Below are 14159 nucleotides of genomic sequence, written 5' to 3' on the forward strand. Positions count from 1 at the left end.
TGGGTGTATCAATTTACATTCCTACCAGCAATGCAAGAGGGTTCCCTTTTCTCCACACTCTGTCTAGCATTTATTGTTGGTAGACTTTTTGATGATGTCCATTCTGACTGGTATGACGCGGTAGTTCATTGTGGTTTTGATTTGCATTTCTCTAATAATGAGCCACCTTGAGCATCTTTTCATGTGTTTGTTAGCCATCTGTATGTCTTCTTTGGAGAAATGTCTGTTTAGGTCTTTTCCCCGCTTTTTGATTGGGTTGTTTGTTTTTCTTATATCAAGTTGTATGAGCTGCTTGTATATTTTGGAAATTAGTTCCTAGTTGTTTCCTTTGCTATTATTTCCACCCATTCTGAGGGGTTTTTTTCACATTGTTTGTAGTTTCCTTTGCTGTGAAAAAGCTTTTAAGTTTAATTAGGTCCCACTTATTTATTTTTGTTTTTATTTCCATCACTCTAGGAGGTAGGTCATACAAGATCTTGCTTTGATTTATGTCATCAAGTGTTCTGCCTATATTTTCCTCCAAGAATTTTATATTTTCTTATATTTAGGTCTTTAATCCATTTTGCATTTATCTTTGTGTATGGCCTTAGGAAGTGTTCTGACTTCATCTTTTGTGTGTAGCTGTCCAGTTTTCCCAGCACAACTTATTGAAGAGCCTATCTTTGCCCAATCATATATTCTTGCCTCCTTTGTCAAAAATAAGGTACCCATAGGTGTGTGTGGGTTTATCTCTGAGCTCTCTATCTTGTTCTGTTGGTCTATATTTCTGTTTTTGTGCCAGTACCATACTGTCTTGATGACTGTAGCTTTGTAGTATAGTCTGAAGTCAGGAAGGTTGATTCCTCCAGATCCATTCTTCTTTCTCAAGACTGAAAAAGTCCTCAATTTCTTAATGGGCAACCTAGAACATCCTGACTCTGGACCTTTGTTTATATGATATATAAGATTGTATTTTGAAAACAATTTTAGCTCATGTTCCATTACTTGTAAATGATAGACCAATGGACAAACCAATGGTGAAAAGAGCAGGAGTGAGGAGCAGGACAAGCAAGAAGGAACTCACTGGTTATCACAGCATTGTCCACGTGTCAAAAGCACACAGAATCACCTGTGTCTGTTTAAAACACATGTTTCTGGGACTAGTTCAGTTACAGATTCAAAAACCTCAGAGCATCAGTAGGGGGTACAGACTGAGAGTTTTCATTTAAAACATACCAAAGATTGTCAGCTTCCCTGGTGGCTCAGTGGTAAGAAACCTACCTGCCAATGCAGGAGACACAGGCTTGATCCCTGGGCCAGAAAGATTCCCCTGGACCCTGGAGAAGGAAATGGCAACCCTCTCCAGTATTCTTGTCTGGGAAATCCCATGGATAGAGGCGCCTGGCAGGCTACAGTCCATGAGGTTGCAGAAGAGTCGAACATAACTTAGCAACTAAACAACAAAGATTCTTAAGCATATCCAAGTTTGAAAAGAACAAGAGTCCATGTTCCTGAAGAGTGCTTCTTGAGTTTCAATAAGTTCTACAAGGTTCAGAGGTTGTTCTTAGAACGAGAATGTTTAAGAATGTGCTGGGCAACAGAGGACACCATAGGCTGTTGGGATGAGGCTGTCATGGCAATGTGTTCAAAATGGTGATGGAAAATGGTGTAAAAATCAAAGACCGTGAACCCAGCACCAAAATGTTTGATACCTATGGGTAAGTGGCCTGAAAGCAGTGGGCCATTCAGGTATTCTCACTATTCAATAGTGAGAAGGGATGTTGCCTCCTCTGTATCATGCCTTTTTCACAATTGTAATAGTGTGAGCTCTAGAGAGTGAGGACAGATTTCTGATTTAAATTGTCTGTTTATTTGTATATCTAGTTATATCTAATTTAAGATTGATTCTGCTACAGAATTGCCAGCAGTTACTGTGAGAATGTTATAAGTTTTCTATTTGATGGCAGTCCAGGTGGTACCTGCAATGCAGGACTTAAGAGACATAGGTTCAATCCCTGGGTTGGGAAGATTCCCCTGGAGAAGGAAATGGCAACCCACTCCAGTATTCTTTCTTGGAGAATCCCATGGACTGAGGAGCCAGGTGGGATACAGTCCATGGTGTCACAAAGAGGTAGACACGACTAAAGTGACTTAACACATTTCAAATTGCTCCAAGTTTATGAATGTTTGAACCTACCTGTTAGTTCAGTCTCTCAGCCGTGTCTGACTCTTTGTGACCCCATGGACTGCAGCACACCAGACTTCCCTGTCCATCACCATGTCCATCGAGTCATTGAGGCCATCCAACCATCTCATCTTCTGTCGTCTCCTTCTCCTCCTGCCTTCAATCTTTCCCAGCATCAGGGTCTTTTCCAATGAGTCAGTTCTTTGCATCAGGTGGCCAAAGTATTGGAGTTTCAGCTTCAGCATCAGTCCTTCCAATGAATATTCAGGACTGATCTCCTTTAGGACGGACTGGTTGGATCTGCTTGCAGTCCAAGGGACTCTCTAGAGTCTTCTCCAACACCACAGTTCCAAAGCATCAATTCTTTGGTGCTCAGCTTTCTTTGTTGAGGGGCTTTCAAAACTTGAGGGAAAGGGAAGACAGGCCTATTCTTTTGTGTTATTTATTGTTTACCAGGAAGCTGGAGATTACATGGTCATTGTCATCCTATCATTGTTTGAGATGGGTTCTAAAACACAGCTGGCAATTTTAAGCAGAATTTCAATGTGAGTTTAAAAAAAGATGGCACATGAAGAAAATGTGATATTCTGACTTGGTGGGATTATACAAGTTTTTCTGTTTTCTGTATACTTCTTGCAGGGACATATGGCCCTCTACCTTTTAGGCAGCAGGAGCCTGAGTAGCAGGAACATTCTGACAAAATCTCCACTCAGCATGAGAGGGAAGCAGTCCCCTTGACAGTTTGACAATGTGCTCATTTAGCTCAGAAAGGATTGAGAGACGGACACAACTGAAGCTCACTTCATCCAAAATATATGTTGACTCAAAGAAATGAAATATACCTTAAAGTTTTCTTTATTTCTCTCACCACAAAGAGAGGAAACATGGATGAAGTCAAGGATTTTGATGACAGTATTTGCTGAGATTTGGAACATTTGGGGAGAAACAGGTTTGTGATAGAAAATCACATTTGGTTTTAGACATTATACTTCAGATGCTTGTTCAACGGCCAACTAGCAAAGGTAGGCAGTTGGATATGGCATCTGAAGTTCAGGGGACTGGTTGGGGGTGACCACATCACTCAAGAAGCCCTGAATAGTATGTAAAGCCATGGTATTGAGGCTGGTGTAGATGGATCCTGTGGATAGATCCCTGGGAGAGAACAGTCCATCAAAAGAAGAGAATGGGTACTTTCATCCTCAAGAAAGGCAAAGCCAATGTTTCTGGCTGCCTGGTCTGACAGAAGCTTGAAAAATGGCAACTTGCCTCTTCAAAGGTCCTAAGAAGTAGCCACTGCCTTCAGTGAGCTTTTAAAATGCCAAGGAGCTCTAATTGTGTTGATTTCCTGACAGGTGTGAATACAAGATGCTGACTCCAGAATTGCAACTCACTCTGTTGAAGGCACTAGCCTTCCCCACTAATGAGTGCTGAGCTAAGCCACCAGAAGGCTGCGTGGGGCCAATAAGCAGCTGCACCTACTCCAAGAGACAGCTCACTGCCATTAGATCAAACTGAGGCTCTTCCCCACTTTGCCTGGAAGCTTGGGTATTTGTGTTCAGAGCATTAAACAGTAAGATTCCTAGCTTAACTGGCACACAGGAGCTTTGTATCTGAAAGGGATTTGGCTAGGTCTATGGTCTCCATCCTCCTGTTTTTGAAATCTAAGTTTGAGCAGGGAACTTTGACAAGCTCCTCCTGCTACCATTAGCTTCTGTCTGACTTTGCCGCCTGCTGAGGCCCAAGGGGAGAATGAGAAGCAACTGCCTTTCAGAAGTCACTGGTTAGGCACCAGCATGGTGGAGCTAGATTCACCACTCAATGAATTTAACTTCCTCTCCCCAGCTTTTCCTCAATACAGTTATTCTGATGGTATTGATTTATCTGTGTGTATCTCTATATATCTAGATTGGCCTGCTGATTTACTTTCCACTCTGCTCCTCTTGCGGAGAATTCACTTTCCCCCTGTCTCACCATCACAAGTTGTCATTTCCTATTAATACACTGCTTAGTACTGATACTAAGCTCTGGCTGAACACAGCAATCATCCGGAGAGCTTTAAAAACTCCTGAAGTCTTGTCCCATCCTCAGAGATTACAATTTCATTGTCTTCGAGTGTAGCCTGGGTATCTGGACTTTAAAAATTTCCCCAGGTAATTCTAATGTGCAGTCATGATTGAGAACCACAGACCAGTAGCCTCTGCGCTTTCCAAATTAACAGCAAATGTCATGAATCTCAGTTATCGTGAAATAGTGCCCCCGTCATTTCCAGGTAACACTGTATTACAGCAGTAGCCTTTAGGAGAACAAGCCCTGATGCTTGTCATCTCTCTTCGGGGAGGGTTAGATCCAGGCAGAGACAAGGCTGCAGAGATATCTTGGGGGAAAGTGGGACCCTTAATACTTACTTTTATAGAGGCATCTTCCTTTCACATTAAATTTGTTAGAACGAAATTTTGTCTATTTGAACCAGGGACTTATCTTTGGCTTTCTCTCAGGGTTTTGGGGATTGAGTTTTCTATTACCAGCTGCATATAGATCAGCTAACTCCTGAGGACATACAAGCGTGGTTATAAAGCACGACCTCTGCATTCCAGCGGAGCCCGCGGAAAACCAGGTGGAAAAACAGAGGGCTATGTCCTTGCAATTCAAAGTGTGTTCCGAGGGTCAGCAGCATCACCTGGGAGCTTCCTAAAAACGGCGTCTGGGACCAATTCAGTAAGAATCTGCATTTTAACAAGATGCCCGGGGCCGGGGCCGGGGCCGGGAGTAGGCAAATCCACCTTTTGAGAAGCGCCGGCCTATACTTTGGAGGGTAACGTATGCGCAAAATCTCCAGGAACTATAGGGACTAGGCGGAGGGAGCCACTTCTTCCCCTTCCAGTCCCGGGGTCCCTTCTCGTGAGTCGCAGCGGCGGAGGCTGGCGGGCCCAGGCGCCGGTCTAGGTCAGGGCGGCCCCGCCTGCCCGCCCCGCCTCCCTCCCGGGTTTCTGCCCCGCGCGCGGTTGCTGTGGCAGCGCGGGACGCCGCCAGAACCCCGGCGGCCGCGGTCTCCACCTCCTTCCTCGGAGGCCTCCCCGGGACCCCAGCTCGGGCCCGGTCCGCGGCCCGCCATGCCCCGGGGGAGGCGCGGGGGCCGGGTGAGCGCCCTGGAGGGCGGCCGGGAGGAGGAGGCGCCCCCGGCGGCGGGTGCCTCGGCGTCGGCGCAGTGGGCGTCCGGGCCACAGCCCGAGGCGGCGGCCGAGCTGGTTCTGCTCCGGGGCATCTTCGAGATCGGGAGGGACAGCTGCGACGTGGTGCTGAGCGAGCGGGCCCTGAGGTGGCGGCCCATCCGCCCCGAGCGTCTCACAGGTGCGTGGTCCTGCTCTGAAGGTCCCCGCGCCTTCTCCTCCTCCTCCCGGCCTCATCCCTCCTCCCGGCGCCGTCCCTCCGCCTCCCGCAAGCTCCTCCTCTGTCCCAGCGGGCGACCGCGTCCCCTAGCCGCCGCCTCCTCCCTCCAGACCCGGGGAGCCCGAGCCGCCGCCCGGGGCCTCTGCCTGCCCGCTCCCGCCGCCGGGGTTGCGGTCCCCGGACCCACGTCACACTCCGCCCCCCTCCCCCGAGCCCCCCAAAGGGCGCTGTTTTCCAAACGCGGGAAGGTCACCCCCTCCTCCTCTCCACGTCGGAGTTTTGCTCAACCGCTTACGGCGACGCTGCAAGCATAAGCGTTTTACAGTATACCCTACACGTGGGTTCCGAATCCAACTTTCGTTTTGCTGACTTCAGGAAATTTCACCTGAGCTTTTGGTCCCTCTGGACTTTTCCATGCCTCACGTTCCTTGCCGTTGTCTCGAATCAAGTCCAAGTTCTAGAAGCTTTTGGTGTTTAATATGGACTTTGGAATCATCGTGTTGTTTAGGAGTATTTGCCTTTTGACCTAAAACTATTTAGAGAGTGTTATAATTCTGTACAATAGAAGTATTTCAAGACTCAGTCTGGAGATGATGTAGGGGAAACCTTGGGATATAGTAAACATATCTTCTAAATGATAACTCAGGAAATTAAAAAAAAAAAAAAAAAGCCTTCCCCTTGTTTCCTTTGTTGGAAAACAAGCCACAATGTGCTGTTTACCCTAAAGACTAAAGAAACGTCAGTATTTTACAGTTCCTTGTACAAAAACCTAGCAAAGCGGACTAGTCAGGGACTCTAATTCTGATGGGCAGTTTCTGCTGCTCTTGAGGTGCTCGCCTCCCTTCAGTTCAGTCGCTCAGTCGTGTCCAAATCTTTACGACCCCACGGACTGCACCACGCTCGGCCTCCCTGTCCATCGCCAACTCTTGGAGTTTATTCAAACTCATGTCCATTGAGTCGGTGAGGCCATCTAACCATCTCATCCTCTTTCATCCCCTTCTCCTCCTGCCTTCAGTCTTTCCCAGCGTCAGGGTCTTTTCAAATGAGTCAATTATTTGCATCAGGTGGCCAAAGTATTAGGGAGTTTCAACTTCAGCATCAGTCCTTCCAATGAATATTCAGGACTGATTTCCTTTACGATGGACTGGGTGGATTTCCTGGCAGTCCAAGGGACTCTCAAAGAGTCTTCTCCAACACCGCAGTTCAAAAGCTTCGGTGCTCAGCTTTTTTTATAGTCCAACTCTCACATCCCTACCTGACTACTGGAAAAAACCACAGCTTTGACTAGTTGGACCTTTGTTGGCAAAGCAATGTCTCTGCTTTTTAATATGCTGTCTAGGTTAGCCATAACTTTTCTTCCAAGGAGCAAGTGTCTTTTAATTTCATGACTGCAGTCACCATTTGCAGTGATTTTGGAATCCCCCAAAAGAAAGTCTGCCACTGTTTCCCCATCTATTTGTCATAAAGTAATGGGACCAGATGCGATCATCTTACTTAACTGAAACTGCCTTTGACTTTAATTTAAAATGTTTAATTTAAAATGTTTGCAGGTGTGTTGAAAAGCAAGGTGGTGTATTTTCTACATCTTTGAGTTAAAAACTAGAGATATGGGCATAGAATTCTGTTTAAGTCTGTTCGAATTTGGGGGCCATAGAAGTTTACCATTAGAGCTTAAATTGGCCTAGATGGGTCTTTTTAACTTACGATGAAGCTGAAATACTATAGGAATAAAGTGAGACATTGAGAAATGAGGTATTCAAATCTGTGTTGCAGTAGTGGTACGTGAAAAGTCAAATGATGGTATGAAGCAGTAAAATGCTCTTTTATATACTCAGTGCTGGTAGAGGAAAAGTAGGCTGAATTAGTATTCCTGGCTGTTTAAAAGACATCTGGACAGTTATAACTCTAGAGGTTGCAAGTGTTGATCTTTAATTTTGACCTAAAACATGTTGGTTTTCTTTGCCTTCATTTAGATGTACCACCTTTTCTTTGTAACTAACACCTAGTATGCAGATATCACTCGGGGCCCCTGAATATTGGAGGTCCAAAAGCTTAGCACCTTAGCACTTATATTTTAGGAGAAACTAATTATTAAACCTTTATTTTACTTAGTAAAACAAGAGTGGGAAAAGTTAAAAAAAAGGTTAAGAGATATGTTTAAATGTGAGAAATATTCTCTGTTGTGGAATTAGCCTAGGTGGATGTGGTGGAAGACAAGTGAAATTGATTCAGGAAATGGAGGAAAACTACAGCCATACCTGGAAGGAGATGGTGTGGGAGGACATTGGGGGAGATCATGTCCCTTGCTGGCCAGTGCCTGGCTGTTCCAGGAAAGGGTAGGGGTGGGGTTGGATCGCTGCTGGGCATTATCATCATAGGAAATGTTTGCAAGACCGTTCAGTTTTTAAACCTCATAATGACTTAGTGGTTGTTTCTTTTTTTTTTCTTTTTAATAGACTTAATTTTTAGAGCAGTTTTAGGTTCAGGGCAAAATTAAGCAGAAGGTATATATACCCTCTGCTCCCCACAATGCATAGCCTCCCCCATTATAAGTATTTCCCACCAAGGTCTTACCTTTTCCCACCAAGGTTGTATTTTTGCTAAATCTGATTGAATCTACATTGACATCACTATCATCCAGAGTCCATAGTTTACATTAGGGTTCACTCAGTGTTCTGCATTCTCTGGGTTTTGCCTTATTTATAATGACATGTAGTAGAATTCCTCAGAGAATGAGAACTGTGAAAATATATATGTATGTGTGTATGTGTTTATATACACACACAGACAAAACAATGTATATAAATATATTTATATATATTTGAGATTTATTATGGTAAAATATGAAATTGATTATGGCTTCCCTGGTGTCTCAGACAGTAAAGAATCCACCTGCAATACAGGAGACCAGGGTTCAATTCCTGGGTCAGGAAGATCCCCTGGAGAAGGAAATGGCTACCCACTCTAGTATTCTTGCCTGGAGAATTCCATGGATAGAGGAGCCTGGTGGGCTACAGTCCATGGGGTTGCAAAGAATTGAACATGATTGACTGACTAACACATGCATTGTAGGAATTGGAGATTATGGAGGCTGAGATATGCTGTTCTTTGGCATCTGCAAAGTTCAGACCCAGGAAAATTGGTTGTATAATTCAGACCAAATTGGAATCCCTGAGCTGATGGTGTAGCCCCTAGAGATGGGATCTACCTGGAGAAGAGGGAGGAGGATCAGAAAATCTGTTTTGTTTACTCTCAGCACTTTGAAGAGTACCTGACTTATAAACATTTGTTACAGGAATGAATTTAACTAGTCTCATGAACTTTAGCTTTGCCCATTGCATTGTAATCTGATTACTACATTGCTACTTAGTAACTTTTCATCAACCGGAGCAATATCCCACACCCCTTTTGTTAAAGCATTAGAACTCTTTTTACAAAAACATTCTTCAGCTAATGTGGGCCCACTTCTCCACTGTGAGCATCATGGTCAGATGCTCAGCTGTAGGATGGAAAAGAAAGCAATCTCTGACTAGGGCATGGATTGACCAGGCTGTCACATCTGTAATACAAACTGTATACACAAAAGGGCATCATCTGCTCAGAAAACTTCATTATTGCTTGCAGTGGTGCCTAAATGGTCTTTCTATCGGAATCTCTAATTATGGTCATTCTACTTATGGAATCATGTGTTTATTCATGTTAATTACCAAGTTAGCTGTCTGTGCCCTAGGGTAGTGTGAAATCCTGAAGAAATGGAAGAGGGGTCAGGTGAGGATTTTCAGGTCAAATGAGAAAGGTCAGGTGTGTCTGGGTCACAAGACTCTACAGGCAGAGCAGGCCACAGTGTTAGCCCCCGGCATGGTGCCTGGGACCAGGCGTAAGGTGTCAAAAATTTGAGAGCTCAGAAAGGGAATGTGGGCAAATGCCATAGACCAATATGTGTGTTTTGTCATTTGGTCCTTAGCTTATCTTGTCACTGGATCAGATATTTTCAGAGTTCAGCATTTTCAAAATGATTGCTGATGGCCTGTGGGCATGATTCTAAATCTCAATCAGGGACAAACTTCTAGCAATATGTGCTTACCAAGTGGTAAACTTCTGTTTGAAATGTTAGATAGAAGCAGAAAGTACAAGCATTTTTGTGCATCCTCAATGCAGGATCTGCTTACTATACTGTAAGATTTGGTTATGAGGTTTCTCATAAAGGAAAATCTACTCCGAGGGAGAGTTAGCAGTCGGTAGGATTAGACTATATGAAGCTCATATATATATATATACATATATATATATATATGAAGTACATATATATGAAGCTCATATGAAGTACACTTCAGAATGATCAACTTCCGGATCTCTATGACCAGAATGCCACATGCCCACAAGTCTTTCTCTGCTGTCTCACATTGGGCACCTTTATCATTTACTACAGAGTAGCACCTTGAAGTATGAAGAACACCACGGATATTCTACAGGCTCTCTACTCCAGCTGTCTGCAGTTTCCCGTCTGGTGAAGGAAAGGTTTCAGGAGTGAGCACCAAGGGACCTGAGGTCCTGTCTGCACCTAAGGATGAAACTGACTCAAGGCAAATCATTTAACCCCTTTAAATGACAATTTATTCAACTGCAAAATGAAGTATTTGCATTATATGATCTCTAAGAATCGTCAACTCTGAAGTTGCATTTTAGAGAAAACATCCGTTTTTATAGGCTTTTGATGTTAGGACATGGTAATAAATCTGAGTAAGGCTTCAGTGATCAACTTCCTGGCATGTGTGAAGTTGTATTTTACAACAAAGCTTCATAGCCCTAATGAATTTCTAATTGAAATAACTACGTGGAAAATATGGGCCAAGTTTCTTGCTCCTCTTCCCTGGGCTTCAAGGCCAGGTAATGAGAGGTGGACTGTTACCTCAGCACAGATTCTGTCTTTGGAAAGAAAGAAACCATTTTCTGATAGAAAATCATGGGTCAAGGCTAGTCTTAAGCAGATTTTTCATGATGGACAAAAGGACTAGCTTATCCTTTCTTCAACTTCATTTCCTGTACCCTCTTACTAAATTCCTGGGCAAGGATCTTACAATATGCTTGATTATCATGAGAATATTATGTTTTAAATATTTAAAAGAAAATACAATGAAGGTTTCAAATCTTAATTATGGTTTACAATTCTCTTATTCTTCGACTTGCTACCTCACATTACACCATTTCATGTTGTGTTTTTTCAAAGGGTTATTCCTACCATGCCCTTGAGCTCAGCTGAATTAGAGAAATAACCAGGAAATCTGAAAAGGATGGGCTTCAAAATAAGATCTTGGAATTGTTTCTTTTTTTGAGGGAGCTACTGATTTTCTCATGCTTTAAGTTTACATAAACATTTATTTGTTAGAAACTTTGCAAGATGAAAGGTAATGTGGAAAAATGTGAAAATGAGAAAAACCCAATCAATTTTAAAACAAGAGTTAGTGATTACTGGGACTTAGCAGAGCTGGGTCCATTCTGAGTATTAATCTGCCTAAGCCGTTTGGGAACAGATGTACGTGAAACAGATCCTGGGCTTCTGTTGTGTACATCCAAAGTGAGACATCTGTTGGTGAACCGTTGGTCAGGAATAATGGAAATAGGGGTTAAACCCCAAAATGACCCATTACTCACGTAAATTATTAAAGGACTAATTACTCAGTAAAACAGTGCTTTGATTCATCAGTCTACATGTGAAGAACCAAAAAAATCTTCTTTAAAAAAATTATTAGTGTGTTCCTAAGCTGCCAAAATGGAAGGAATTTTTAAAAGATGGGTGTGAAAAATCAAGCTTACCAAGGAACTGCATATAATGTTTATGAAGTTTTTAAATGCTTTGACAGTCCTGGTAACCTATTGTGTAAATACTGTATAAGGCGCATGTTGTAAAAATACTTAGCTTTTACTCAATGTACATTAGTCCACACAGAAAAACAAAATATAGAATGAATCTCTAAGTATGACTGTCTTGTTAAAATTTCTGTGCTGATCAAATGCTCTGTATCTACACTGTCTAATACGGTCACTACCAGCCCCTGTGACTGCTGAGCACTCAAAATATGGCTACTGTGACTGAGGAACTGAATTTTAAATTTTATTTAATTTTAATAAATTTAATAGCCACATGCAGCTAGTGGTGATCAGATTTTAAAATATAGCTCTAACACATAGACATATGAAGTTGAAAATATTCATTACTTTGATTCCCAGGCATCGGTTTTCATCTTTATTTCTATAGTAGGTATAGTTTTCAAGTAATTAATCTCAACATAGAACTGAATTACCATCCAATCTGAACTGCTAATTTAAAGATAGATCTCTGAGTCCAGAGAGTCCCAAATGGCAGAAACTTTTAAGTTATTTTGTGACCCCAAAAACATGCTTTTATTCATTATTATGAATTAATGGGCTGATAAAGTTTTGTCTGTAAAAACCATTGTCTTATTGCTCATGTCATGATTTACTTAAACTAAAATTTGGCAAGCAATTGGTTTCTTACTATAAGGATGGTAGGTTTGAAACAGCCATCCTAGCCTGTGTCCACTGACCCCGTGAAAGTCTGCATCCTAGTGCTGTTTCTAAATATACCACAGCTGTGTGGCACCATATGAAGACAAGCACTTAAAAGAAATTTCTCTATTTTTGTGTCCCCTTCCTCTCACTTCTCCTCCATGAGGGGGTATTTAGAGTCACAACTGACACAGAAATATGCTCCTAGAAGTGGTACTTGCATTGAAGGCAAGGGATGTACAAACTGAAAATGGGGATGGACTGGATCAAGGTCGGTAAACCAGAGAGGCTGATTCATATGGGATCTGCCAGAGTGAGAGGACCTAAAGTGAATTGCAGGAGTATGAACATGATGGAGCTAAAGAATCAAAGGGCCATGGCAGTAAATAATAGGGATCGACAGATGGCGTGGGTACCCAGGAAGGTGCTGCTGCCTAGACTGGGCGTTTCTGTGCTCTCTGTAATTTGGGAAGGTGAACCATCTTTGTTGAAAGGGTCAGGGATGTAGAAGATGTGACTCACTCTGATCTAAATACTAGAATACTCATTGTGAATCTTATCCCTAATCCTGCCGGGTTCATTACTTGACTAGGTTATTTGATTACATTTCAAATGTTGACAAGTCTACAAGCATCATCAAAGTCCTCAACATAGTCCTAATTCCTTCCATGTGACTGTATTCCTGCTGAATTTTGGAAGTACTGTGCCCGTAATGGGGCTAGTGTGTCCTGGGCCAGTGAGTTCTGGTTATGTATGTGGTGAGCAAAGGGAAGGCGCTCTTGGTAGCCATGGCTCTTTATATGCTCTTGTGTTTTCCAAAGTCAGTATGTATTGAGATAAGAGGGGAAGGAGGGAGGGAAGTGAAATTTGAGGGAAATTAAACCTTCTGCTGACTTTTGGCATGTAAACCAGAAGTTGAAGGCCCTCAGGGTAATGAATAACAGAATCCAGAGACAGGGAGGCAGGCAAACAAGTGGACAGGTATGGATATATTAAAAAACAGTTGACATAGTACTATGGACTTATGCTAAGCCTACAGCTAAGTCTTAAATAATGTACCAGCTGCCATTAGGGAGTTCCTATATACATTCGAAGATTTTCATCAGGAATAATGTTCTGGAAACTACCACTGTTGCTCTGGATCCATGTCCAGTGTTTGTTTGAAAATGCGTGCATGCTCAGTCATGTCTGGCTCTTTGTGACCTATGGACTGTAGCCTGCCAGGCTTCTCTGACCATGGGTTTCTCCAGGCAAGAATACTGGAATGGGTAGCCATTTCCTCCTTCAGGGGATCTTCCTGACCAAGGGTTCAAACCCACATCTCCTGCATTGCAGGAGGACTCTTTACCGCTGAAAATAGTGACGTTTAGTCCTGTGTGAAGTGTATTGTCTTGTTTAATCTTCCCAACAACACTGCATAGTTCAGATAGGATTTTTATTTCTGGGAGCCAGAGATGACCTTTCTTGCCCAAGGCCATGCTGGTGATGGAGTTTCTAGGATTCCAGGCCAGGCAGCCTGACTCCAGAGTCCACACTGTACCTAGGAGGTTATGCTGCTTCCTCAGTTCAGTAGGAAAGAGTTCTCCCTAACACCTTCAAGAGTTTGTGATGTCAGAGTATGTGGGTAGCATCATGGTTCAAACCAAAATAACAAGCCTTAATACAACAAGAGTGTCTGATTTTTTCAGGCCTTCATGACAGTTCTGCCATAGAGACCATATTCCGTTGCTCTCACCACTTGTAATTCCTGAGTAAATGACCAAATGAAAGTTTTTAAAGTCCAATATTTTTATTATGGAAAACATTAAACATAGCCAGATGTAGAAAGAATAATATAGTAAGCCTTCATGTTCAATCCAGTGAGGGTGAGGCTCAATGTGACATGTTCTTGAGTTTAAATGGTTTTCAAGGTCAGTCTTGTTCCATTTATGCCCTAACCACTTCCCTCCTTTGCTTGGAATAGGTGGGAGCATTTCCTAGATATCATATAATTGCTTCTATAGATATCTTACATTTATCTCTAGAAGGTTAGGATTACAAAAGCATGGAATACAATATAATACACAGTGTAGTCACTATT

The 14159-nt window shown here is 42.8% G+C and overlaps 1 protein-coding gene across 1 annotated transcript in view; it reads left to right on the forward strand.

Annotated features, from left to right (window-relative positions):
• Window positions 1-5274: 5274 nt before the first annotated feature.
• CERKL (ceramide kinase like) overlaps window positions 5275-14159 on the forward strand; it is a 127639-nt gene continuing 118754 nt past the window's right edge. Inside the window, exon 1 of the mRNA XM_061135007.1 lies at window positions 5275-5512. Coding sequence (XP_060990990.1) covers window positions 5275-5512 — 238 coding nt within the window. The remainder of the gene's footprint in view (window positions 5513-14159) is intronic.

Source organism: Dama dama, chromosome 33 (genome assembly GCF_033118175.1).
Source record: "Dama dama isolate Ldn47 chromosome 33, ASM3311817v1, whole genome shotgun sequence".
Lineage (NCBI taxonomy): Eukaryota > Metazoa > Chordata > Mammalia > Artiodactyla > Cervidae > Dama > Dama dama.